Source organism: Eschscholzia californica, unplaced genomic scaffold (assembly GCF_041429995.1).
Source record: "Eschscholzia californica isolate CP2 unplaced genomic scaffold, dmEscCali1.0.p SCAF_5, whole genome shotgun sequence".
Lineage (NCBI taxonomy): Eukaryota > Viridiplantae > Streptophyta > Magnoliopsida > Ranunculales > Papaveraceae > Eschscholzia > Eschscholzia californica.
In genome coordinates, this window is record NW_028238472.1 from 8590965 (window position 1) to 8615054 (window position 24090).

The 24090-nt window shown below is 37.8% G+C and overlaps 3 protein-coding genes across 3 annotated transcripts; 2 read left to right on the forward strand and 1 right to left on the reverse strand.

The window, feature by feature from the left end:
- The first annotated feature begins 1175 nt into the window (after positions 1-1175).
- On the forward strand, positions 1176-9160 carry LOC147536799 (eukaryotic translation initiation factor 4G-like). Its single transcript, XM_086643854.1, has 11 exons — positions 1176-1640; positions 1873-2085; positions 2194-2321; positions 2433-2582; positions 3002-3066; positions 3191-3247; positions 3584-5005; positions 5087-5168; positions 5265-8079; positions 8377-8571; positions 8725-9160. Exons 2-11 carry the CDS (start codon positions 1904-1906, stop codon positions 9053-9055), a joined length of 5427 nt encoding a protein of 1808 aa, XP_086499980.1. The 5' UTR covers positions 1176-1640; positions 1873-1903; the 3' UTR covers positions 9056-9160.
- A 4049-nt stretch (positions 9161-13209) lies between these two features.
- On the reverse strand, positions 13210-17924 carry LOC147536800 (metacaspase-1-like). Its single transcript, XM_086643304.1, has 5 exons — positions 17258-17924; positions 15333-15663; positions 14748-14868; positions 14417-14635; positions 13210-13604 (listed from the first exon to the last, which is right to left on the reverse strand). Exons 1-5 carry the CDS (start codon positions 17643-17645, stop codon positions 13545-13547), a joined length of 1119 nt encoding a protein of 372 aa, XP_086499430.1. The 5' UTR covers positions 17646-17924; the 3' UTR covers positions 13210-13544.
- Positions 17925-20704: 2780 nt separating this feature from the next.
- Positions 20705-22731, forward strand: LOC147536801 (large ribosomal subunit protein eL43z). The gene is made up of 5 exons (XM_086639538.1): positions 20705-20970; positions 21636-21675; positions 21851-21939; positions 22147-22229; positions 22497-22731. Exons 1-5 carry the CDS (start codon positions 20968-20970, stop codon positions 22558-22560), a joined length of 279 nt encoding a protein of 92 aa, XP_086495664.1. The 5' UTR covers positions 20705-20967; the 3' UTR covers positions 22561-22731.
- Positions 22732-24090: the final 1359 nt, after the last annotated feature.

Sequence of the window (24090 nt, forward strand, 5' to 3'; positions counted from 1 at the left end):
CGATAGGTGGTGATCTATCTTAATTGTAGATTGTCATGCTCCTGCCTATGAAGGCAAGAAAAGAAACCATAGGTCTTCCATTCGTACATGTTCCATGAATAACATAATACCGAGGGAGTAACTGCATATCTTGCTTGTGCTTAATGCAATCAATAGATAATTGAGGCTAATTTTTGGTGCAAGAGATCAAATGATTATGGTTCAACAACGACAGTGATCTGTGCAAATATTTCTTTTACTCAATAGTGTACTGAAACAAGAATGAGAACAAGACTAATGAATTTCAATAAAAAAATAATATCTAAGTTGATTGATTATTCAAAAATAAAAACACAATTGTATGTTGATTATATATTCATTACTTCCTGACTAATAGGTAATTCTATTATAAGATATAATACTTAATTATTCATTAATATTTTACCATTAATTGTATGGACAATATATAGTATTTAATTTGGTCTGGTTCGAGGCCTACGGGCTTGTTAGACAAAGAACCGAACTGGATCTAAAGACCAATTTAATAAAAAAAAGACCGATCATTCTAAACCGATTTTTTTACGGGTCTGATTCGGATTTTCGCAATTTTTAATTTCACCCGTATTTAAAAAAGAGTGTCTTCTTAAGAAATCTCTATCTAAACTAAATTTTGCATTTGAAATAATTATTTTTAAACTCTAAAAATCCAATGGGACACAATTTTTTTAAGATAGAGTGTTGCATTGGACATACTCTAAGTCTAAATTTTTGGATTCTTACCCATTAAGTCTTTAAACTCATATGTTGTTTTTAATACTTTGTCAATCTTGACCCTAATAAACAAAAGACTTGGGCTCCAAGATAACAAAGGCAACCACCAATTAACAATTTAAGTCCCATCTTTTCAACAAAAAAAAAAAAAAAATTAAGTCTCTTAAAAGGGCAGTTCTTTTCCATTAAAAAAAATGGGCAGTTCTTGCCAACCACTGGTAGCCTAGTTGGTCAACGCATATACTCTCTGCAATGCAGAGGTCACGGGTTTGATCTCATAGAAGTGGAAATCCAGGAATATTGAAATTTGGTATAAATGAAGTAGTTTATGTAGGTTTTAAGTCATTTAAGTCGTCAGGATATAGGTCATCTAACTCGTCAGGCTACAGGCTATTTAATTCGCTAGACTATAAGCTATTTAGTTCGTCGGGTTTTAAGTTCAGTAGTATTTCGGCAGTTATTGTGCTTATCACATCGTCTCGAGGTGTCAATGTCTTATAACGACTAACGTATATCGCAGCCGATTTCTAAAAAGAAATGGCCCCTCTTGATCAATTACTGTATAACATAGAAAAACCGTATTTGTATACAATACCCAAATGATCCAAAGTTAGAAAGAGATTTAAGAAGAGAGAGAGAAAAAATAGTGAAGAGATATACCCATTACCAACCCTACGATCTCACCATTAAAAAAAAAAACCTACTTTTGACAGTCTCCCAACAATTTTACTTCTCTCATCAGCTTCGATTCTTTTTCTCTTCCTCACTCTCTTCCCCCCTTTCTACTTTTTACACCTGATTGTGTTGGAATTATTCATAACAACGACTTTGGTTTCCTTTGAAACCCTAATTTTCTTCTACTCGATCAAGTTACACAAATTCACGTTCAGGTAAATCGACACTTTTAAACATACCCAATATATTTATATATATTGGAGAAGAAGAAACAATTTACTTTTTGATCTTATCTTTCTCTAGGTTTAGTCTTCGTTTTTCAATTCTCTTATCAATTAGTAAAAAAAAATGCTTCTTTTTAGGGTTTCAGTATATGATTACGATTGTTTATCGTTTTAGGTTTGAATTAATGCATGTTGTTTGGGATTTTTTCTGTTTGATTTTCAGATAATAAAAGAAGAAATAGAGGTTCGTATTTATGTCCTACAATCAATCTAGGGTTGATAAGAACGAGTCTCACTATAGGAAACCAGGACGATCTGGGAATTCCGGTAATCAAAGGAACTTCTCAGTTGTCAGTGGGAAGGGCGGTGGCGGTTCCGCCCCTCCTCAACCCTCTTCTATGAATAATTCGTCTTCATCTTTGTCCGGGAACCAAAGGTACATATTAAACTTCAAGGTTTTGTTTTATCAAGTAATAATATATTTGAATTTTATTTGGTTCTTTGAAATTTAGGGTTTGATTTGGGTGTTATTGTTTATTTTCAGCTTCAAACAATCTGGCAATGGACAAAGTGGACCTGCTAGGGTAAGCACTGGCCGTGCTAATCCCGAAGCAAACGTTACGTCTTCGCGCATTCCGCAGAACGGTGCTCGTGTACAACCTGCTATGCATGGTAATTTCGTGCTCTTTGAGTGTGTAATGTGCTTAAATACGTTAGATATTCTACTCTTAATTTGGGTAGTTCTACCAGAATCTATTTTCTCATTAGTATTATTTTCCATAGGATCATCCAATGCACCAGTACCAACAAGCACTTTGGCGAAGCCAACAAGCGCACCTGCTCCGAGGGTTAACCGAGCTGTTCCAAAGGTCCCATCTTCTCAAGCTACTGCTGCAGCTTCGGAATCTCCAGCTCCTGTCACACCTGCAAAAGGTAAAACCTCTTTGGTATGGGTTTGAAGCCTTCTCAATCCCAGTTAGCGTGCCTACGGTTTTTATAGTTCATGGTATACTTGCACTACTTTAGTTCTTCGTTTGTTTATAGGAAGCCATATTTAGCAGTTATGACAATCTCTCAAACTAGGAGTCGGCTACATCTTCATGGTTATTCGAACTAGTTTACTGTAGAATTCTAGGTTATCATATCTCGGCGTAGACATTATTTAAATACTACTTAGATATATCACTTTATGAGTTATTTTGTGTATTAGAGAATCAATATCGTAGAATGAGATAGTAAAAGAGAGGTACTTGGTAGGACTTTGAAAATGGCTGGCTAATGTTTGCTGATAACTATACTATCGTTCTTAATCTTGTACTAATGTATTGTTGCTTATGATGGTGTTTCCGTAGGTGACAGTAATGCATTCTCGTTCCAGTTTGGGAGCATAAGTCCCGGTTTCATTAACGGGATGCAGGTACGTCACTTTCACGTCCAATGTTAAGTAGCATTGCCCTTGCAACAAAAAGGTAGCATTGCTGCATTTTTTCTTCTTTTAGTTATTTGGCTAATAAGTAGGACTTATCCCTTTTTTCTTGTAGATTCCTGCTCGTACTAATTCAGCTCCCCCAAATTTGGATGAGCAGAAACGTGATCAGGTACATGGTTAATCCGTTATGTGACGTCTTCTCTTCCTTCTGCTGATATTGCATGTTTAAATTAGTTATTCTTTTTCATTTCTTCAAATAAATTATTAAAAAACTTCAAACGTTTTTTTTTCCGAGGAGCTGAATGTGTCATGTGTTTCGCGGGTGTGTGTTTGCTTATGTTTGATTTGATAGGAAGAGGGGGTGGAGTTGAAAACTTGATACCCTCATTATACTTTTTTTCTTCTCTTACCTTGTAGTGGTCCAAGTTATTCTGTTAGTTAACTTATTTAAGAAGATAGATGAGCTCTGTTGGATATTTCTTAAGATGACACTTGAATCGTGTAGGCACGCCATGTTTCTCCTGGAGTTGTGCCCACATTGCCAGTCCCATCTATTCCGAAGCAGCAGCAGCCTAGGAAGGATTTCAGCAAAGTTAACTCAACTAACATTGGAGAGTCACCTATACGGACACAGGCTAAAAGAGATACCCATCCTCAAGGCGCGGCTTCGTCTGGCTCGAGTACAATTCCAAAGCCTGCTGTTGTCCCAGGTACTGGAATGGTCATGCCGTTTCAGCAGCCACAGGTTCCGGTACCATTTGGGGCACATAACCCGCAGATTCAGTCCCAGGGTGTCACAGCCACTTCACTGCAAATGCCGATGCCTTTGTCAATGGCAAATTCCAGCCAGGTGCACCAGCAAGTGTTTGTTCCAAATCTCCAGACTCATCCGTTACAGCCACAGGGCATAATACATCAGGGTCAGAATTTGAGCTATGCACCACAAATTGGCCATCCGTTGGCTCCTCAGATGGGCAATATTACGATTGGTATTTCTTCTCCATTCAGACAACAACAGGGTGGAACTTATGCACGAAAAACTGTTAAGATAACTCATCCTGAGACACATGAAGAGTTAAGGCTCGATAAAAGGACAGATTCATATGTGGACGCAGGGTCACAGGGTACAAGGTCCCATTCTTCTGTAACTCCCCAATCCCTGCCCATTCCTTCTTTTTCCCCAGCTCACCAGATGAGTTACTATCCCCCTATGCCAACCAGTACTTATAATCCTAGTAATATGTTCTTTCAGTCTCAAACATCCCATCCTTTACCAAGTTCCCAGGTTCCGACAAGTTCTCAAGCACCAAGATATAATTATCCAGTCAACCAGGGTTCACCAGCCATATCTTTTATGCAACCTTCTGCTCTTAGTGCCTTGCCAGTCAATAAGACTGGAGCTGCGGTGAATGTGGAATCACCACCACACCCTCATGATGCTTATGCAATACCTGGTTCTGCTCCCTCAGCTTCTGTTGAGGTGACAGTGAAGCCAGACTTTGGTAGTCGCCGAGAAAAAATTGGCTCTTCCTCAGTCAAAGTTAGCTCACCTCTTGTTACCAAGGGTGAATCACCTAAGATATTGAGGCCGCCAAAGGAAGCTGGTACAGTTTCTCCTGGAAAAGACGTTGTGATTAGTTCAGAAAGCTCTATGAAGCCGTTAAAATCTGTGTCTGAACCAGTGAGTTCTATTCAACCATCTGCCATAATTGAAAATCCAGCCACAGTATCTGCTGCAATCTCAATGCAGAAATCCCTGTCTATTACTTCACCATCCTCTCCTGCTGTGCCTCTTGATGAATCCGCAGTACTTCAGGTCAGTACAGAAGCAAGAAAAGGAGAAAGTACTGAAAGGTACGAGTCTAATGAAGATCAGCAGAAGAAGCTGGTTGGAGATGATATACAGGATGCTCAGTCCCAGCATCAGGTACCATATGATCTCGTAAGTGTCACTAGGATTTGGTTGCTTTTATTATCTGAGGTTTTTAATCATGGGCTTTTAATGCAGGACATTTCATCGGATTGTATTGGTAGTTCTAAGTCATTTTTACCTGTGTTATCTGTTGAGGGGGCCAAACCCCTTGAAAATGGTAAGGATTCTTCATTATCTGCAGTTCAGTCGTTGACATGTATTTCTACATCAGAATCCAGTAATAAGCCAGGTTCTGGTAATAATTATGTTTCAGTGAATTATGGTGTTCAAACTGGTGAGGGGTCAGTTTCTGGACCAATGACCAGTTCAAACCTTGAATTGGAGGAAAATGTTTCTACAAAGCAAGTTAATCAAACTTTCCAGAAAGTTCACCTTAAACAGGAAATTCCGATACCAATGGACCACGAGGGAGTCAATTCATCTAAGTTGTTGACTAGATCTACTTATTCCGGACCTGTAGAAAGCAATGGACAGGAAGATGAGTCGAATGTGAAAGAAACATATGGTGTCAGTGATGCTGGTACCGTGCAAGCTGAAGCATTGATAGATGAAGCTGTGGATTGTAACTCTCAAGTCGGCAGGACTGAAAGCTTGGGAAGTTCAGCTATTGCAGTTTCAGACTCCGACAATGCCGCTCGTACAGTATCTAGTAACAATGCTATAAAAACCATAGATTCTTCGATAAATGAATCTGGTATTCATATGCACCAAGATTTGCTGCCTACTCCAACTGTAATTGTAATGTCTACTGAAGTTAATTCTGAACTTGAAGGCAAAACACTAAACAGTACTGGTTCTGCTTTAGTTTCAACTTCAGGGTCAGGTTTGAAGGATCAGCCTGAGTTGGCTAGGAGTAAGAGCACCGCAGCAAAATCAAAGAAGAAAATGAAGGATATTCTCAAGGCTGCAGATGCTGCTGGCTCAATTTCTGATCTTTATATGGCGTACAAGCGCCCGGAAGAAAAGCATGAAACCGCCAGTTCTTCTGAAAGTATTCTCTCTCTGGATGCTGATTTGAGGCAAGCACCTACTGATGATGCTGAGAAGGATGTCATAGTAAATAAGGGAGAATCACAGAGTAAAGCTGAGTTAGATGACTGGGAAGATGCTGCAGATATTTCAGTGATAAAGTTAAAATCATCCGATGATGGAGATGGAAATACAAGCAGAAAATATACTAGAGATTTTCTTCTGACGTTTTCAGAGCAGTGTACTGAACTTCCTGCTAATTTTCATATTGGACCTGATATAGCTAATTTATTGATGAGTGTTCAAATTTCTAATACACATCACGTTGGTCGTGAACAATATCCCAATTCTGGAAGAATTATTGATAGATCAAGTGGGGGGCCTCGTCCTGAAAGACGTGGCATTGGCATGATGGATGATGACAGATGGAGCAAATCACCTGGTCCATTTGCAGGAAGGGACCAGCGTCTAGAACCTGGTCATGGTGGAGCTGTTGGTGGTTTTCGACCTGGGCAAGGAGGAACTCATGGTGTTTTAAGAAACCCACGTGGGCCTGGACAGTATAATGGGGGACTTTTATCTGGGCCGATGCAGTCAATGGGACATCAGGGAGGGATGCAAAGGAACAGCCCTGATGCTGATCGTTGGCAACGGGCTACTGGTATTCACAGGGGTTTGATTCCTTCTCCTCAGACTCCTCTCCAGATAATGCACAAAGCTGAAAAGAAGTATGAAATTGGTAAAGTTTCTGATGAGGAACAGGTCAAGCAGAGACAGTTGAAAGCAATTCTGAACAAGTTAACTCCGCAGAACTTTGAGAAACTTTTTGAGCAAGTCAAAGAGGTTAACATTGACAATGCAGTTACTCTCACTGGAGTCATCTCACAGATTTTTGATAAAGCTCTTATGGAGCCAACTTTTTGTGAAATGTACGCTAACTTCTGTTCCCATCTTTCGAGTGAGCTGCCTGATTTCTGTGAGGACAATGAGAAGATCACCTTTAAGAGATTGCTTTTAAACAAATGCCAGGAGGAATTTGAGAGAGGAGAAAGAGAGCAAGCGGAAGCAGATAGAGTTGAAGAGGAGGGTGAGATAAAAAGGTCCGAGGAGGAAAAAGAGGAGAGAAGAGTCCAAGCAAGGAGACGAATGCTGGGTAATATTAGACTGATTGGAGAGTTATACAAGAAGAAAATGTTAACTGAGAGAATTATGCATGAATGCATTACTAAGTTAATGGGTCAATATGAAACTCCAGATGAAGAAGATATTGAAGCATTATGTAAGTTGATGAGCACAATAGGTGAGATGATTGATCATTATAAGGCCAAGGTACATATGGATGCATATTTCGAAAATATGCTGATGTTGTCGGACAACATGAAATTATCTTCTAGGGTGAGATTCATGTTGAAAGACACAATTGATCTCCGAAGGAATAACTGGAGGCAAAGAAGAAAAGTTGAAGGGCCTAAAAAGATTGAGGATGTTCATAGAGATGCAGCCCATGAAAGACAAGCCCAAACAAGTAGGCTGGCTCGTGGTCCAAGCATGGGTAGTTCTACAAGAAGAGGTCAGCCTATGGATTTTGGTCAACGGGGATCAAGTATGTTTTCTTCTCCAAATTCACAAATGAGTGGTCCCCGTGGATATCCACCTCAACTTCGTGGGTATGGTGGCCAGGATGCGAGACTGGAGGAGAGACATCATTATGAGAACAGACCTTTGTCAGTTCCCATGTCCCAGAGGCCCATGGATGAGGACTCAATTACCCTCGGACCGCAAGGTGGTCTTGCTAGAGTCATGTCTGTCAGAGGACAACCGCTTATATCTAATGTGCCAATAGTTGACGCGACTCCTTTTCCCGGAGATTCAAGAAGAACGGCTGGTGGTCCAAATGGCTACAGTTCTACGTCAGACCGGACACCTTACCAGCCAAGAGAGGAACTTGCGCCAAGATTTACCCCCGAAAGGTTCACTGGTATGCCTGCAGCTCGGGAGTCTTTACCTTCTGCAGGTGCATCAACAGTTGGTTCAGGGAAAGTGTGGCCGGAAGAACATCTACGGGACAAGTCAATATCTGCAATTAAGGAATTTTACAGGTATCTTCTTATCCCTTCACTTTGAATCATCATGCCATTTGCTGTTTATCTTCTAAGAAATCTGAGCATTAGCAGGATTAATTCTGAGAAATTTCCTGGCCTTCAAATATTTATAGGACCACTTTTTTTTTTAGTAATTTGTTTGTGTGTTTTGATTGTTAAGATTGCTAAATAACCTAGTTTGTCTTGTTTTTTTAATACTCTATGGTAAATATTGTTGTGTAGCAAGGGTAATTCCTGGAATCATTCTTTCCAAAAATTGTTTACATTTTGAAATGAATGTTGATTATGTTTCAGTGCGAAAGACGAGGGCGAGGTTGCTTTGTGTATCAAGGAGTTGAACTCACCTGGGTTTTACCCATCTATGATATCTATATGGGTAACTGATTCTTTTGAAAGGAAAGATATGGAGAGGGATCTCTTATCCAAGCTTCTTGTCAACCTCGCAAAATCTCATGATAGCTTGTTAACTGAAGGCCAGTTCATTAAAGGGTAAACTACATCTCTCTCTCTCTCTCTCTCTCTATATATATATATATATATATATATATATATATATATATGTGTATATATATATACACCTGTTTGGGTTGCTTATGGATGTTATACGTAGTGATTAACCCGCATTTCTCTCACTGATGACAGATTTGAGTCTGTTTTCGCTACTTTGGAAGATGCCGTGAATGACGCTCCAAAAGCAGGGGAATTCCTTGGCCGAATTCTTGCTAAAGTCATATCAGAAAACATAGTTTCTCTGAGAGAGATAGGGCAGCTGATAAAGGAAGGTGGGGAAGAACCAGGTTGTCTTCTTGAATCAGGACTAGCAGCAGAAGTTCTTGGAACAATCCTTGAGATGATAAAGTCAGAGAAAGGAGAGTCTGTTTTGAAAGATATTCAATCGAACTCGAACCTGAGGTTGGATGAATTTCGAGCTCCTGCTCCTATGAAATCAAAGAAGCTAGATGCATTTATTTAGAGGAACTATGGTATTACTTTGTATCTCTCCTAAACAAAGTAAGCTATTTAACCTTTCTTAGACACTTTCTCATCTCAAAAGTAATTTTCAGAAACTCTTTGCACATTGACTCATCTTTCCTTTTTTCTCATACCTTATAATTATTGGTTCGATCCTTTATTCTGCAACTACGTTGGTTGCATGTAGTTGTTTTAGCTAGCGATTCGAACATCCAATCGGCCTCTCTCTCTCTCTGCTTGCCTTTTCTTGCTGAAGCTGTATTGAAAATCAAGCTGCACTAATTCAAGAAATCTGGGGATGGGAGTTATGAAGGGAAGAATTGGTCTTATATACAAATCTCCCAGAGCTAGTTGTGTGCCATGAATATACAACATTGTGAATTGAATAATCTCAATGAAGTATATCAGAGGCATATTGGATTCTAAGGGTCACATAAAGACTCGCAAGGGCACGAGAGCTCATTTGTTTATACTTTTATCTTATATATAAGTTCAATAAATCGTAGATTTTCACTAGAATTAAACTTGGGACGTTCGTTATACGGAGTAGGTGTCAAACCACTGCATTAAGTGGTGCTGGACTACGAGTTACACTGTTACAATACAAAACAGTTCACGGGAAAGGCAGTGTGGGAATCTTTTTGTTTCTCCCAAGTCCACCACCACAATATCTTCACGTCGGTAAGGGTCCGCGACAAACAACTACTGTTCTTTTTTCTTCAAATCTCTCATTTTCTCTTCTAGATCTTAAATCTCTCTAAAACTTTGACTCTCTATCTTTAATTTTTCGATCTTTGTTTTTGGAACTCCCTTTTCATCTCAGACGACTCTCTATTCACTGTTTCTTTCCATCTTTTGGAACTCCCTTCATCTTAGACAAAGTAGAAAGGCTTCGAGGAGAGTTTTGTGGCCAGCCCTGTGGTGATTGACTACCAAGTCCTCGATCGAGGGTTACAAAACCCTCATTGAGGGACTGAAATCCTCTAGGGGGTTTCAACGAAACACTAGAGATGGGGAGAGTATAATTTTCGTATAGAAAGGTTTAACAGAGAGAGAAATGGTGGTGGTGGTGGTGGTGGTTGGATATGGGGGAGATGAGGAAGAAGAAGAAGTTGTGTCATATTGTTGCTGTGGAAAATTTGATACAAGGAACAATTCTTTTTTATTTTGTACTTCGAAAATTTTTAGTGTTCTGCCAAGAAAAAACACAATTCAGGAAAAAGGGAAAGGAAAAAAAGAGAATTTTGTTTGAAAACATCATCAAGTAATACAGTCAGCCTCCTTCCACTAGTTTATCACCTTCTCAAGATAACTCCTCACTTATATGGTTAGACAACTTCTTTTTCAGCTTGAGAGAGAGTTAGATAAAGAACAGAGTTTTAAATTTTGGTTTTAAATTTTCTTCTTGTTTCGTCTCTACTCTTGTCTTTCTAAAACCGAAATCAATTTTTCTTTAACGTTCCCATATATTTGTTTTATTGATTGCCTAATTACAGAGTCTCTGTCTCAAATTAAGAGACTCAGACCTAAAATCCTTCAATGGAATAGAAGGCTCTTTCATGTTCTCCTATGCAAACTTAAGAGAACCTTATGACTCACCGTGTTTAAATGTTTTGTAAATAAGGTTGGATTTTTCGTTAATCTTCTATAGGTGTAAATCGAATCAAGTGACTCTCCAAACAACAAAACTTTTTCCTGAACATTAATCTCTCCTGGTTAGGGGGTTGTCCATCTTCTTTAACTAACTCTTTTGGTGTAATGACTTCGATATATAACTTCCTTAAAAGAAACTTATTCACTAAAGGCATAACCAATGTGGTGGGGGTTGGGACTCCCAATTCAAATTTGTGAGCCCCAGCCTCCCAACCCGGGAGCCCCGAGGCTCTCGGGTTTTCAAATGGGAGTCCGAGTTGGGGGGCTCCCAGCCCCCAAACTATCCGTTGGGAAACGTCTAGTTGAGAACTCCCAAGTCCCAACATGTCATTTGAGGTGGGTACCATTTTTTTTTTTTTGATTCTTTCTTTTAAACCTCTTTTGATTTATTTTTTATTTTTAAAAATGATACTAATAGTCTAAAATTTTTTTCTTTCTCCAATTCTTTTTTTTTTAATCTTTTCATAAATTTATCTCTAATAATATCAAATTTTGTATTTGAAACTAATAATTTACTCCGCGACTTTGGGGAATAAAGAGAAGTCTCCAGGGAATAAAAAAACTCTACAACTTTAGTCAACTAAGATTGATATTTTTTTTTTATCTAATTGTTGCTATTGGGCTTTCAATTTTAAAGTTAAACAAACTAAGTTTTTAGAAGATCCCATAAACGAATTTAGAAAGAACTTTTAAAAACTGAAGCAAAATCTTTCTAAGGTTCTAAATTCTGAACTCCTTCCAAGTGTTTCTTTTTTTTGTCATCTTATTTTCCAAAGTTTTTTTTTTTCTAATCACTAAACCCTAAAAACATAAAGAACAAACGTAATGTGTTTAGAAGTGAATATGATTTAGGGTTCAAAATTAACTAATTTCTAGGGTTTATAATGTGTTTATCTTGGGGAGGATTAATGGATGAAGAAACTTGCTTTGGACATCCCATGGAAGATATATTAAGAACTTCAAGATATTTTGTTTGATGATTTCTAGGATTTAGAATATTCTTTTTGGCCAGCGCTTTGGGGAAAGCTAAATAGTTTCCGGGGTGTGAAATTTTAAAAGGAATATGCATAATTTTAGAGATTTTCTGGGGAAATAAATTTTAAGGGGAAATAAAAAAAACACTCCACCTCACCTCAATCTATCTCCACCTCACCTCACTCTATCTCCACCTCACCTCACTCTCTCTCCACCTCACCTCACTCTCTCTCCACCTCACCTCTTTGTCTTCCCCGATTTGGTCGCCGGCCGGAAAATTTTCCGGCCGGCGACCATTAAAAAAAAAAAAAAAAAAAAAAAATTTCACTCTCTCTCTCTCTAGAAACTCCGGCGAAGGGGTTTCCCTTCGCCGGAGTTCCGGTCTGTTGAAGAACAGACCAGTCCGGTCTGTTCTTCAACAGATCCGGTCTTCAACAGGCCGGATCTGTTGAAGAACAGACCGGACTGGTCTGTTCTTCAACAGACCACTTCCGGTCTGTTGAAGAACAGACCGATCTGGTCTGTTCTTCAACAGACCGATCAGGCCTGTTGAAGAACAGACCAGATCTGGTCTGTTCTTCAACAGGCCTGATCGGTCTGTTGAAGAACAGACCGGGACTCCGGCGAAGGGAAACCCCTTCGCCGGAGTTTAGAGAAAGAGAGAGTGAAAAATTTTTTTTTTTATTTTTTTTTTAATGGTTGCCGGCCGGAAAATTTTCCGGCCGGCGACCTAATCGGAGAAGATAGAGGTGAGGTGGAGAGAGAGAAGTGAGGTGGAGAGAGAGAGAGGTGAGGTGGAGAAGCTATTTTGCTTTCCCCTAAATAAAATTGTCAAATAAATTTGACCAATTTTTGACCAAGTCTTTACACCCCGGAAACTTTTTAGCTTTCCCCAAAGCGCTGGCCTTCTTTTTTGCTTTCCCCTAATTAACTTTGTTGTTAATGTTAGAGAAATAAGGTTAGTAGGTGTTGGAAATTTGGGGAAGATAAGTAAGAGAAGTGATGGAGGAGGAAAAAGATGAGATGAATGAGTTTTTCTTCGGAGATGAAGAAAAAGGGGAAAATAAAATAAAATAAAAATTCAAGTTAATTTTGTAAGTTGTAATTTTTTTTTGTATTCCCGATAAGAAATTATTCCCTAGAGATTTTACAAAAGAAACATGGATTCCCGTAAGAATTTATTTCCGGAGATTTTTTTTTATTCCCCAAAGCCGCGACCATAATTTATAGTCGAAAATTGAAACACAACCCCACACGCGTATACCACGCATGTACATAACTTGGATTTAAGAGTCTCTGTTAAGATCCCAACGTTGGAATTGCGAAAAGCCCTGGAACTCCTAAAATTGGGAGCCCGAGCCCCACATTAGTTTTGCCCTAACAGAATCAAACTACTGAGGGTAGGAGTTTTGTCAAATAATAACTTCCCTGGCAGAAAATAGCAATGGCATAAATTGATCTTTTTATGAGAGTAGGTTAACTGACATCATCCCTCTACAGGGACAATTTAGCTTTAGTCAAAAGACAGAATCCGACAAGTCATATTAAGACAACCAGGAAGAAAATGTAACCTAAGAATAAATTACTTATAATCCAATCGAATTGGCTTCACCCGGTACACTGCTGACCGAAAATAACTCTAGTATATGCCTATAACCAGCAGTAGTTGTAGCGACAGAAAATAAAGCACAGATCATTTTGAACAAACCAGTATTAAAGACCGAGGACCTGAGATTGGACCATCTTCACACGAAGAATCCTATCAAAACTCTAAAAATGATCCATAAAAATCATTATGATCAAGTTCAATTGCTTAAAGAGTTATATATGTATGAGATGTGACTGACTTGGGAGGTTCGTAATCATAAGGAGAACGGCTTTGAATACGGTTCGAATTGTTCGTTGCTCGTTAACTGTGGTTCCTGTAACAAATATCAAGTAGGTAAAATTATAAACATGTAAACTTACATGTGGCAAAAAAAAAATATAGCTAAGTTAACGATTTTACCAGAAAAACTAACTAAAGTAACAGATTCATTGACTTATGAGTAATAACTCGCAAGTGGGATATCCCACCGCCCCATGGCCAGTCTGATCTTGAGTAATTTGTGACTTCTCAGGATTGAGCTTGGCCAAAGTTAGGTCAGAGTTAGTACATGATATGGATCTGTTTAGTTTCGGTCCCACATACCTTTTTACAATTTTCCTAGATGTCAAATGCAATACTGATTCAGTTTTCAACAGATAAATTTCCCTAAACAGATCATCTGGATTCTAGGCAACATAGATAGCTTGTGGTGTAGGCAATTTTGTCTTGCATGTTTGATTAATGTTGAAAAGCTAGCTATGCATGCTTGTCAAAGCCAGACGGTAAGATCTGTACTGAACTCTTAAGCCATAACCTCAACGGCTAAATGTGATTTCAGTCACCAAAGGTGTTATATTGGACTTGAGGGCCACGTTTTGGTTACAATTCAAATGTTTACCTAAACCCTAATTAGGTCAAACTCATCCGCTATTCCTAAAGTTTCGAGTCGTTTGACACATGATTAAAAAATATATATTTATATGTAAGTGTGTGTGTATATATATATATATATATATATATATATATATACTTTAAAAAAAACGTGTATATTATAATGGTATAGTATATACAGGTGATATTATTTTAGTGTTAGATCATGTAAATTATCACAATTGACATTAATAGAGTAATAAAATAAAGCATTACCTGTTTCAAACCACCACCACCAAGACTACCTCCAGCCAAAAACATGGTGAGTAGTGATGTCACAGGGCCACTACCAAGACTATTACTACCACTACCAGTACTACGAATAGTTTCCCGCATTGAAGTCAGTATGCTACCATATGTAGCCCCATGTCCACGCTCGAGTGCTTGGATGAAACAGAAAGTCATGGCACCCGTTGAAGTAATTTTCGATAGAGCCTGTACATGTAAAATCATTAAATTTAATTGTTCTTGTAATTCACTTATCTAAAGCTGATTAGGAGTTGAGAAGCAGTAAATCAAGAGGCTGGTGTTAAGTTTCGCTACTTACTGAAGTATCAGCAGAGGTTTGATCATCGTCACAACCACTGAATGAAATAGCCTCTCCACCACTGGTTCCTTTCCATACACCTGAACGAGGCCGATGGTCCTCCCATATATAGTGTCCAGTTCTGCAGGAATAACAAAAACTCAACTTAGCAAGGTTTCAGCCGATTTGCATCATCGTCAATTATACATCTTAATATCATTAAAAGTTTGGCACACCGTTGTGTTTTTTTTTTTGAATCTTAAATTGTTTATCATTTGTATTTTATATTATTTGTTTTCCATGCTCTTGTCTCTCTAATTTAGTAAGATCTTATAGTAAGCGTTTGTTTCCAACCTATCGTATTTTTAGCTCCACACTAAGGCCGAATTAGAGAAGTCTTGTTTTCAAGATCTGACTTTATTAGAGAGGAAAATGCATACCGAAACTTATATTATCCAAGAAAGTTACAAGTGACACATAATAGATAAAATGCAGTTCCAGATTTAAATTAACTAGAAAACAAACATAGCCTGAGAACAGTCCTTCACATTCTAGTAAGCTGATCATATATGCTTTTAAGTTAAAAAAATCTAGATTGTAACTAACCTGCTCATTCTGCAGAGATAAGACAAATCTAGTACAGTGCCACTGTGACAAGCATCTATAATTGCATGAAGCTTAACCCCATGTGGAAGAGGTCTGACAATAGTTGCGTTGATTTCATCATCAACTATCATTCCTTGAGTTTCGAAGTCCAAGGGACAAAGGGTTTCATCGTATCCATCAACCTCATCTCCATTATAGTTCCTCTGTCGTGAACCATGACCTGAATAATGAAACAGAAGAGAATCTCCTGGCTGACAACCTTGAACAAGCCAATACATAGCCATTCTCAAGTTGTTTTTAGTGGGAAGTCTGTACGGATCAGTTTCTTCTTCTGCAAATTAACTTCCATGAAAGGATTATGTCCAGAAGCATGTGAGACAAAAGTAATGAAAAATCATTTGGAATTCTTTCAAAAGTTCACAACTTATCTAATTATTTATCTTACAACTGAAAAAACAACGAACAGATACAAAATTTGCTGAAGGAAGAGAAACATATATGGAAAACGGAATAAAAGATGACGTTAAGTACTATATTATCTGGTAAGAGTCGTAAGACAGATGTGATTACTAAGCAAGGTATGTACGTTAGCCATTAACACGTCAAGTCCACTGTGAATAACGTGACCAAACTTGAATGTGACAATAGATTGCGAAGATAGCCAAGGTAAGTAGTTGAATTAAATCAAGCTTGAGCCTTGAGAAGATAAGGCGCACACACTTCAGTGCTTGTTCCTCTCTTCTTTCTATGGGCAAGGGGAGTCAGCTCAGACAATAACTCAAGAGGTACTTATCACATTAGAAATCCTTTATGCACTTAATACATGAGAAACACAGATGAGTCATGAGAAGTCATTATACACATTTCAAGGATCCTAAAGAAGTACTATGCACACTTCTTTTGCTATTTGTTATAACATGTAGTTCAAGCATCTTCTTCTTCTTCTACCTCTAGAATTATGCAACCGACTGCCGAGTTTGGCAAGTTTCAAGGATAAAAACGTTATCATCTCATTTCCAATGACCATTTAACCACCGTCCCATGATTAGTTTTAATATACCATAGACCGCCTACTATGAAAACAAGCTTAATTTTTTTCCTCAACAAATTGTGTAATATAAAACTCCACCTTTGCTCCCATACCCAACATATGAAACACAAAATGAATTTCTGCAGGAATTTTGATATTAACCTTATCTAGTTTAAAATACAATAGTTAATTCTTAATCGTGCATCATTTTTCTCCATTCATTGTAAATTACAAGTACTAGTAGGAAAAAACACCTTTTTGACATAAAAATCTAGGATCAGTAAATTGTGACAAAGAATAGTTTGATACTTATATTATTTAATGTCTTTCGTGACTGTAATAAGTAAATGAGTTTCCTTCTTCCAAATTCAGACACAAAATGAATAACTCAAATCGTAAAGTTGTTTCTTGCGAACATCAACTAGTTCCTTTACTAAAGTAGTACATGTAATCTGCCACAAGTATTTAGAAACCTCAATCATCCAGGTCCTGGAAAAAGATGTTTTTTTTTCGGATGGCATTTAACCATAAATGTTTTCGAGATGGTGTTAATATAACCTAGAAATTGCTTTCTATCAAAGTCGACTCTATATCATAAACTCGTCAGATGATTAGAGAAACTAAATTGTGAAATAAAAGAATCATCTTTACATCAAAATATCAAACAAATAAACTAAGTTCATTTCAAGCTTCTTCAATTATTCATAATCATGTCACATAACTAAATTCTAGAAGTAATTGATCAAATTTGACCTAAAAAGGAAAGAAAAAGTACAAATTAAAATTCAAACATCAACAACTCCAATCAAAATTCAAACATGACCAAATCCAACCAAAATTGACCTAATTAAACAATTTTTGCGTAGAGAGAGATTTTGAGAATGGAAGAAATTACCGGTGAGCATAAGAATGGAAGCCTCAGGGAACTTGAACCGATTCATAAGAAGGTATTTCATACATTTAGCATCATTAATACAACCTTTGAGTTCATGTCTTGAGTATTTATATGAAATTCCACAGATGACAGCTTTCTTCCGGCCGTGAGGCGACGGAGGAGGACCAGGCGGAGCGTGATTGTACGGAGATGGAGGTGTATAAGAATTACTATGTGAAGAAGAAGAATGTGAAAACGGAGGCGGAGGAGGATGAGAAAGTTCTCGTGGATCGGCGATGTGAGTGATTGCTTGACAAATTGCACATCTGATCGATTTAGCACCGCCGGGAGGGATCTGAAGAGCAGTACGGCAATTTGTACAGTTAACTAGCATCATATTATTATACATCTTTCTTGCTTGTGTAGTGAAGATGATGATGATGATGGTGGCGGGATTAGATGAAGATTAGGAGAGAATTTTGGGAGATAATTATGAGAAATTTAATGGAAGTAGAGAGAGTTAGAGAGAGAGAGAGAGGGAAGAATTTTCAGAGGATTAGTTGCGTTCAAGTAGGGAGAGAGAATTGTATATTGAGAATATTAAGAGTTGGTGGACTTTCAACAACTAGAAAGCTGGTCTCTCCTTTCGCAAATGGGGAATAAAGAAAATTTTAGAAAGAAATGGTGTGTTTTGTCAAATGTTTTTAGGGTACAAACTTGGAGGAAAAATTTAGATTTTGTCAAATTTTCCATGGCAATATAATTTTTTTCTTCTTTTCGCTTGTCCGATAAGCGAAGATAGCTTGTCAGAGTCCACAAGGTACAATTACGATTGGGAGATAGCAAGACTTACTGAAGAGTTAAAACTAAGGATTGAAAGTAGCTAAATCGCCTGTATAACAGATCTACGAATAGCCGACGCCTCTAACAACGTATTTAAGGGGATTAGGGGGGTTCCTTAGGCACCTTCACATCTACTTATAAAAAGCATGTACACACAAGCAAGCCTGAATCCTGTTACCTTAACTGTGAATGTCGTTACTTATAGCCTTTTAAACGCAGCTACGACAGTCGATACTCAGGATTTTGTTTAGCTAGGTGGCATGTAGACTATAATAGTCAACCTCATCCTAATTTCACATCTCCTTGAACTCCCAATCTCCTTTTAAACAAAAAAAAACTTATCGAGCTGGATTAGAAGATTAGTATATGAATTCCCTGGTTACTTTCTTTCCAAAGCCCCGGATGAGCAAGCCAAGCTACTCACTAAGACTGCCCAAGCTACTCATGCCAAGCAGCTAAGTTCGAGACAACTAAGGGCAAACTTCGAGCTAGAACTAATGGATTTTCATTAATATTAAGTCCCCCGGAGGGACTTATTTCCTATGCTTGCTGGCTAAACAGAGTTGCTTCCACACGTGCACTAAAACCAGAGTCTGCTACTCGCCTTAGGTTTATCTCCGACAACTAACTCATGTCACTAGCTTCGACTAACACCACCACCTACGGCCAACACCACCACCATTTCTCCCTCTTTCTTCTCTTTCTCCCATTCTCTTCCACACTTTTTATCTCTCTTTTGTTGTGATCCCCTTCTCTTATTGTCTCTTTCTTTCCCTATCTATTGTTTTATCTCTCATTGTCTATCTCTCATTGTCTATCTCTCGCGACCATGTAGTCAACCTCAAGGAATGTTTCTGAAACCTCCTTCGAGGTTTATGGTTTAGGGAGGGAGAAAGACACGATGAGAGACAAAAAGATACACTTTGAGAGAGAAAGGAAGAAAGATAGGGTGAGAGGGAGACAATGTGAGAGAAAAAGCGATTCAAATGATAGTGGTGGTGGTCGGAGTTGATGATCGGAATAGGAGAAAAGAGAGAGGAAGTTTGAAGGAAAAAAAATCGTTCGCAACGACATTTTGCCGACGATCCTAACTAAGCAACTGACATGAAAAAGAAATGGTAGTAGAATTGGGAGAATCAAAAGAATTATACTTAAAGGCGCTCGGGGGATCTTATAGTGAAATGGGGGTCTCTTTCCGTGACCCTTGTTTCTACTACAATTGGACTCAAGCACCATCGACTTTAATCAAACAAGTTTGACATTAAGATTTTAAAAGCACCCCTCTTTTGGCAATTTTTTTTTCACCCGTGCGCCGAAGAAGAAGAAGGAGAAAATGATGTAGATGGATTAAGAGATTAAAAAAATGAAGGATGAGAAATAAGGAAAGTGGAGAAGAAACTAAGGACAAGAAGAAATAGAGAAAAAAGAAGAAATAGAAATAACCTAGGCAATGAAAAAACTCATATTAAGGTTTTTCATCATCACTTTCTTTCTGTGATGGGAATCCAAGATTCATTATATTTGGATAACTTTGATTTATCATGAATATAACATGTAATACATCATGGATTAAATGAGCACCATAACGGTTAGTTACGACATCTTGGGTCTTAAAGGTTATATAAAGACCTTTAGGATCATCTTAGGGGGGTTGAAAGCTCATATGTTCTTGCATACTTTATTTATTGTCTTAATTAATGAGATAAATTTTGATGATAAATGGTTTCCACCGATATTCGACCTCAAAATCTCGTGAGAGGCCAAACCCTGATGTTTCGCATTGCTTGAGAGGGAGTGTCCAACCACTGCACCAAAGGACGACAGACCATCATCATCACTTTAATCTTCATCTTCTTCATGGGTAGATTTTCTTTTTTAATAAGATTACGAGGATAAAAGCTCTAAGGACTGTTTTTTTTTTTTTGCAAAGGGGCGCTTCTTGTAAGTTAGGACGAAAAACGTCTAAAGGGGCTGCTTTGAGGGCAGCCAACTACAGATATTCGAGATAGTGCCTTTAAAGCTTTGGAATTTTATACACATGCAAATCGTTATTCACACGGGTGAAAATTGTTACACACACAACAATAAACCTCTTATTACTGCACACACGTTATACGTATGTTCTTTCTCTTCTTCAATTTTAGTCGAAAAGTCGTCTGTCTCTATCTCTCTCGTTCCTTCAGTCTTTATTTTTCTCTCAATTATGACCTCTCAAGAGTTGTGGACACTTTAAGGTCGGAAATGACATCGATATCTGCTCTCTTAAATATTTGTTTTGGGTGTAGAATCACTCTACCATATAGCAATTGCTAGAATACGGATTAACAATCAATTACCCAATGGACCATGGGTTTCCAACTTCTTATGTTTATCCTTTAATTGACATCTCTATCTCTCTTGTTCTTTAACTCGAGACAACTTACCACTCCAATAGATGTAACCACCACTGGTACAAGGGGTACCTTCGGTGTTGCATATACAGACTATCCTACGAAACATTATTTGTGTTTGTAACAACACAATATCAATAAGTCATGAATTTCTACCTCCACGAGAAATGAATTTCTTTAGAATTTTTAGAGTGAGTGTCTATAACTCCACCAAGAAGTGGTGGACTAAATTTCCATTAGATCATGAGATGGAATAATAAATTGTCACATTCTATCGATTACCGCTAAACAGTAAAACAAACGGTGCAGATTAACCCACATACAGAGTAAAGGACTCGGGGTTTATTCTACCTATTGGTAGGGGGTAATATCGGTATAAAATTCCAACTCTGAAACCCTAAGACATTTTCCTTATAAAATCGAATATGAGAAATGGTCAGGGCCTTCTTTCATTCCTAAAGAAAAACCCTAGCTAGCTCGCCTCCTCCATCTTTAGCAATGGTAAGTTCATATCTTCTTGTCTAGATTTAGGGTTTCTGTTTGTTTATTGTCATACCATCGTTTTGATTCCATTCCAGTCGTTGAAATGTCTCGATTGATCTGAGTAGGAAGCACATATTATCATTACCAGTTCTTATAATTATTAATCTTTGGTTCTTGCATATGCTTTCATTATATATCATGTTCTATCACTAAGATTTGTAAAATCAGTATAGATTCTAGGGTTTAATCGTTGAAGACTTAAATCTTCGATTTGTTTATCATTGATTCATGTTTTATTCTAAATATAAAAATGAGAACTTTGTTTTTTTTTCTTAATCTTCATAATCATGAGATTCTGAGAAATGACCTAGCTTTGAAGTGTAAACATTCACTACTGTTTGTATAATATGTAAACTATTGTCTTTCTCAATGAAAGGGCTCAGCTACTTTCTGAATCTGTAATTGAGAATTTCATTAACATCTGTTGGTGGGTTAGAAGATTTTCTAGGTTAATCTCCACCAATATATTTGTATCAATGGCTGGTATGCTAGAAGTAGTTTTGTTGGTAAAGTTTACTAAATGGGCCGAATGCTTTACTCTTTTATTGAACATGTCAATTATATCCCATTTGAGTTGGTTTTCGATGTTTACTTTTGCTTATTTGTGTTAATTATAATTGCAGACAAAGCGTACTAAGAAGGCCGGTATCGTCGGTAAATATGGTAAGTGCATCTGTTCTATTACATGGAGAAAATTTGTAAACTCTAAATTCACGATATTATTCGAATGATGTTTTTGACAAGCAACAAGAACATGTAATGATGATATTCAATCGTCTAGTTGTTGTTGTTGATATATGTTGAAGTAGTAGTACTGATTTGGATGGCTTTCCTACAGGTACCAGATATGGTGCATCTTTAAGGAAACAGATTAAGAAGATGGAAGTTTCCCAGCATGCCAAGTACTTCTGCGAGTTCTGTGGAAAGGTATGTTCATTTTTCTACCTGCGCCTTTTCTCATTATTCTCTTTTACTTGGTTGGTCGCTTGCTTGATGGACTAGAGACAAGTTAATGTCTCAACGGATTGGATGTAATGTGGTTTAGTGGATGGTGACATATAATTAAAAAAGATTACTGTCTTGCTAGCTTGAATTATGTGGAAGTTTAAGAATGTTAAAAATGTGTTCTTGCAGTATGCCGTCAAGAGGAAGGCTGTTGGAATATGGGGATGCAAGGATTGTGGCAAAGTGAAAGCAGGAGGCGCCTACACCTTAAAGTAACATACTCAATCTCTTTTCTCTTTTGGTGTTCTTTTAAAAGATATATTGTTGATTGTCGCTCATTTGTTCTTTGTCGTGTGCTCATTTGTTCTTTGTTGTGTGCTCATTTGTTCTTTGTCATGTGCTCATTTGTTCTTTGTCATGTGCTCATTTGTTCTTTGTCGTGTGCTCATTTGTTCTTTGTCGTGTGCTCATTTGTTCTTTGTCGTGTACTCATTTGTTCTTTGTCGTGTGCTCATTTGTTCTTGGTCGTGTTTTTACAGCACTGCTGCAGCTGTAACTGTAAGGAGCACAATCCGTAGGCTCAGGGAGCAAATTGAAGGATAGAGATTTCTCAGTTTTCTCAGTTTTATTGTAGTATTTTGGGAGTTTTGATTTTCTGTTTCAGAGAACAAGTAAAATACTTTCTTGGAATCTATTATTTTGAAATATTAGGTTTTGATTTTGGAAGAATTAAACTTTGGCACACTTAATTATAGTCAGCTCTCTTGTTTTAAAGTTTGAGTATCTCCCAACCTTCCAAATGGTCTGATTACTTTTTCCTGGATGCCGAAGTGCATTATCCTCGATTGAGAGGAGTTGGTATTGTTTTCTTTGGTATCTGTTGTTTTTTTTCCAATCCAACTGATTTACTATGTTGTAAACACAAAAGAAAGACACGTTCTCGAGGGTCTTATCTTCTTAACTAGGCAATGACATGCTAGTGGTTTGAATTAGTTGTTGGGTTGGTTTTGTGCTCTTCTCAATGCGCAGGAAAAAGAGATATTGGGCAGATTATGAAGAGAGGGTGAGCAAGGTGAAAGGATGGTAAAGGTGGAGGAGATGGAGATGGAGATGGAGATGGAGATGGAGATTAGAGTTATTGGTCAACCTCATGTTTTGGGGCCATTTAGGAAAGCAAAAAAACTTAACTGATTCCTTAAATATTTGGTTCACATACCAAATGGACTTTTATTTTGAATATCAAGAAGTCTCCTAGTTAGACATCTCACGAACATACTTTTCCTCCTTTCTCCCATAAAGCTTCCCTTCCCGGAGATCCACTCCTTTCTTTCCTCATCATTCAACATTGAACTGATGATCCGAAGGGGCGCTTGTTCTGCTGGGCGGCTAAAGGAAGGCAATCACGACGAGGCCGGGGAGAAAAAAAAAACGACTCCCATTTCAAAAATGGAACTAATACCCTCCGGTCATCCTTTCCTGAATCTTAGCTCTTCTCTTTCTTATTATTACTTCTATCACTTTCCAAACCGGGCCGGCCCCTAATGTGCGGTCTTACTCTAATATCAAAACCGACAACGTAATCGTTAAAAGACTGGATTACTTCTTGGAATGATACTGCAAAAACAGATAACCTTAACAAGAATACTTACTATACAACTATTTTATGGTTTATCTGGAAGGCGCGTTATGGTTGTTGGTTCCAACATCAATAACACCAGTATTACTTATAAGTTGAAGCCAAAAATAATTAACCGGTCACCTCTTACTAACCCTTATGTCAGGATTAATACAGACGCCTCTTTTATGAATATTAATAATTAATGAGCAGGTCGGAATCAGTTGCATCGTTCATAATCATAAAGCTCAATTCATGGCTCTATAATCAGAGCCAGAACCGCAGAAGAAAGCGAATTATTAGTCATTTCAATGGGTATCAAATGGGCAGCTAGTAGCATAAAAAACTCATCACATAGAAAGTGACAATGTAGACACTCAAGCATCTTCAAAACTCAACCATACCGATTCAATGACAATCCAAGTTTCACGTTTCGAAGATAAGAAACTTACTTCCACAATTCATAAGCATCAAATTCTGTCACATCCCTCGCAAAGGAAATATGCACGCAGACAGTT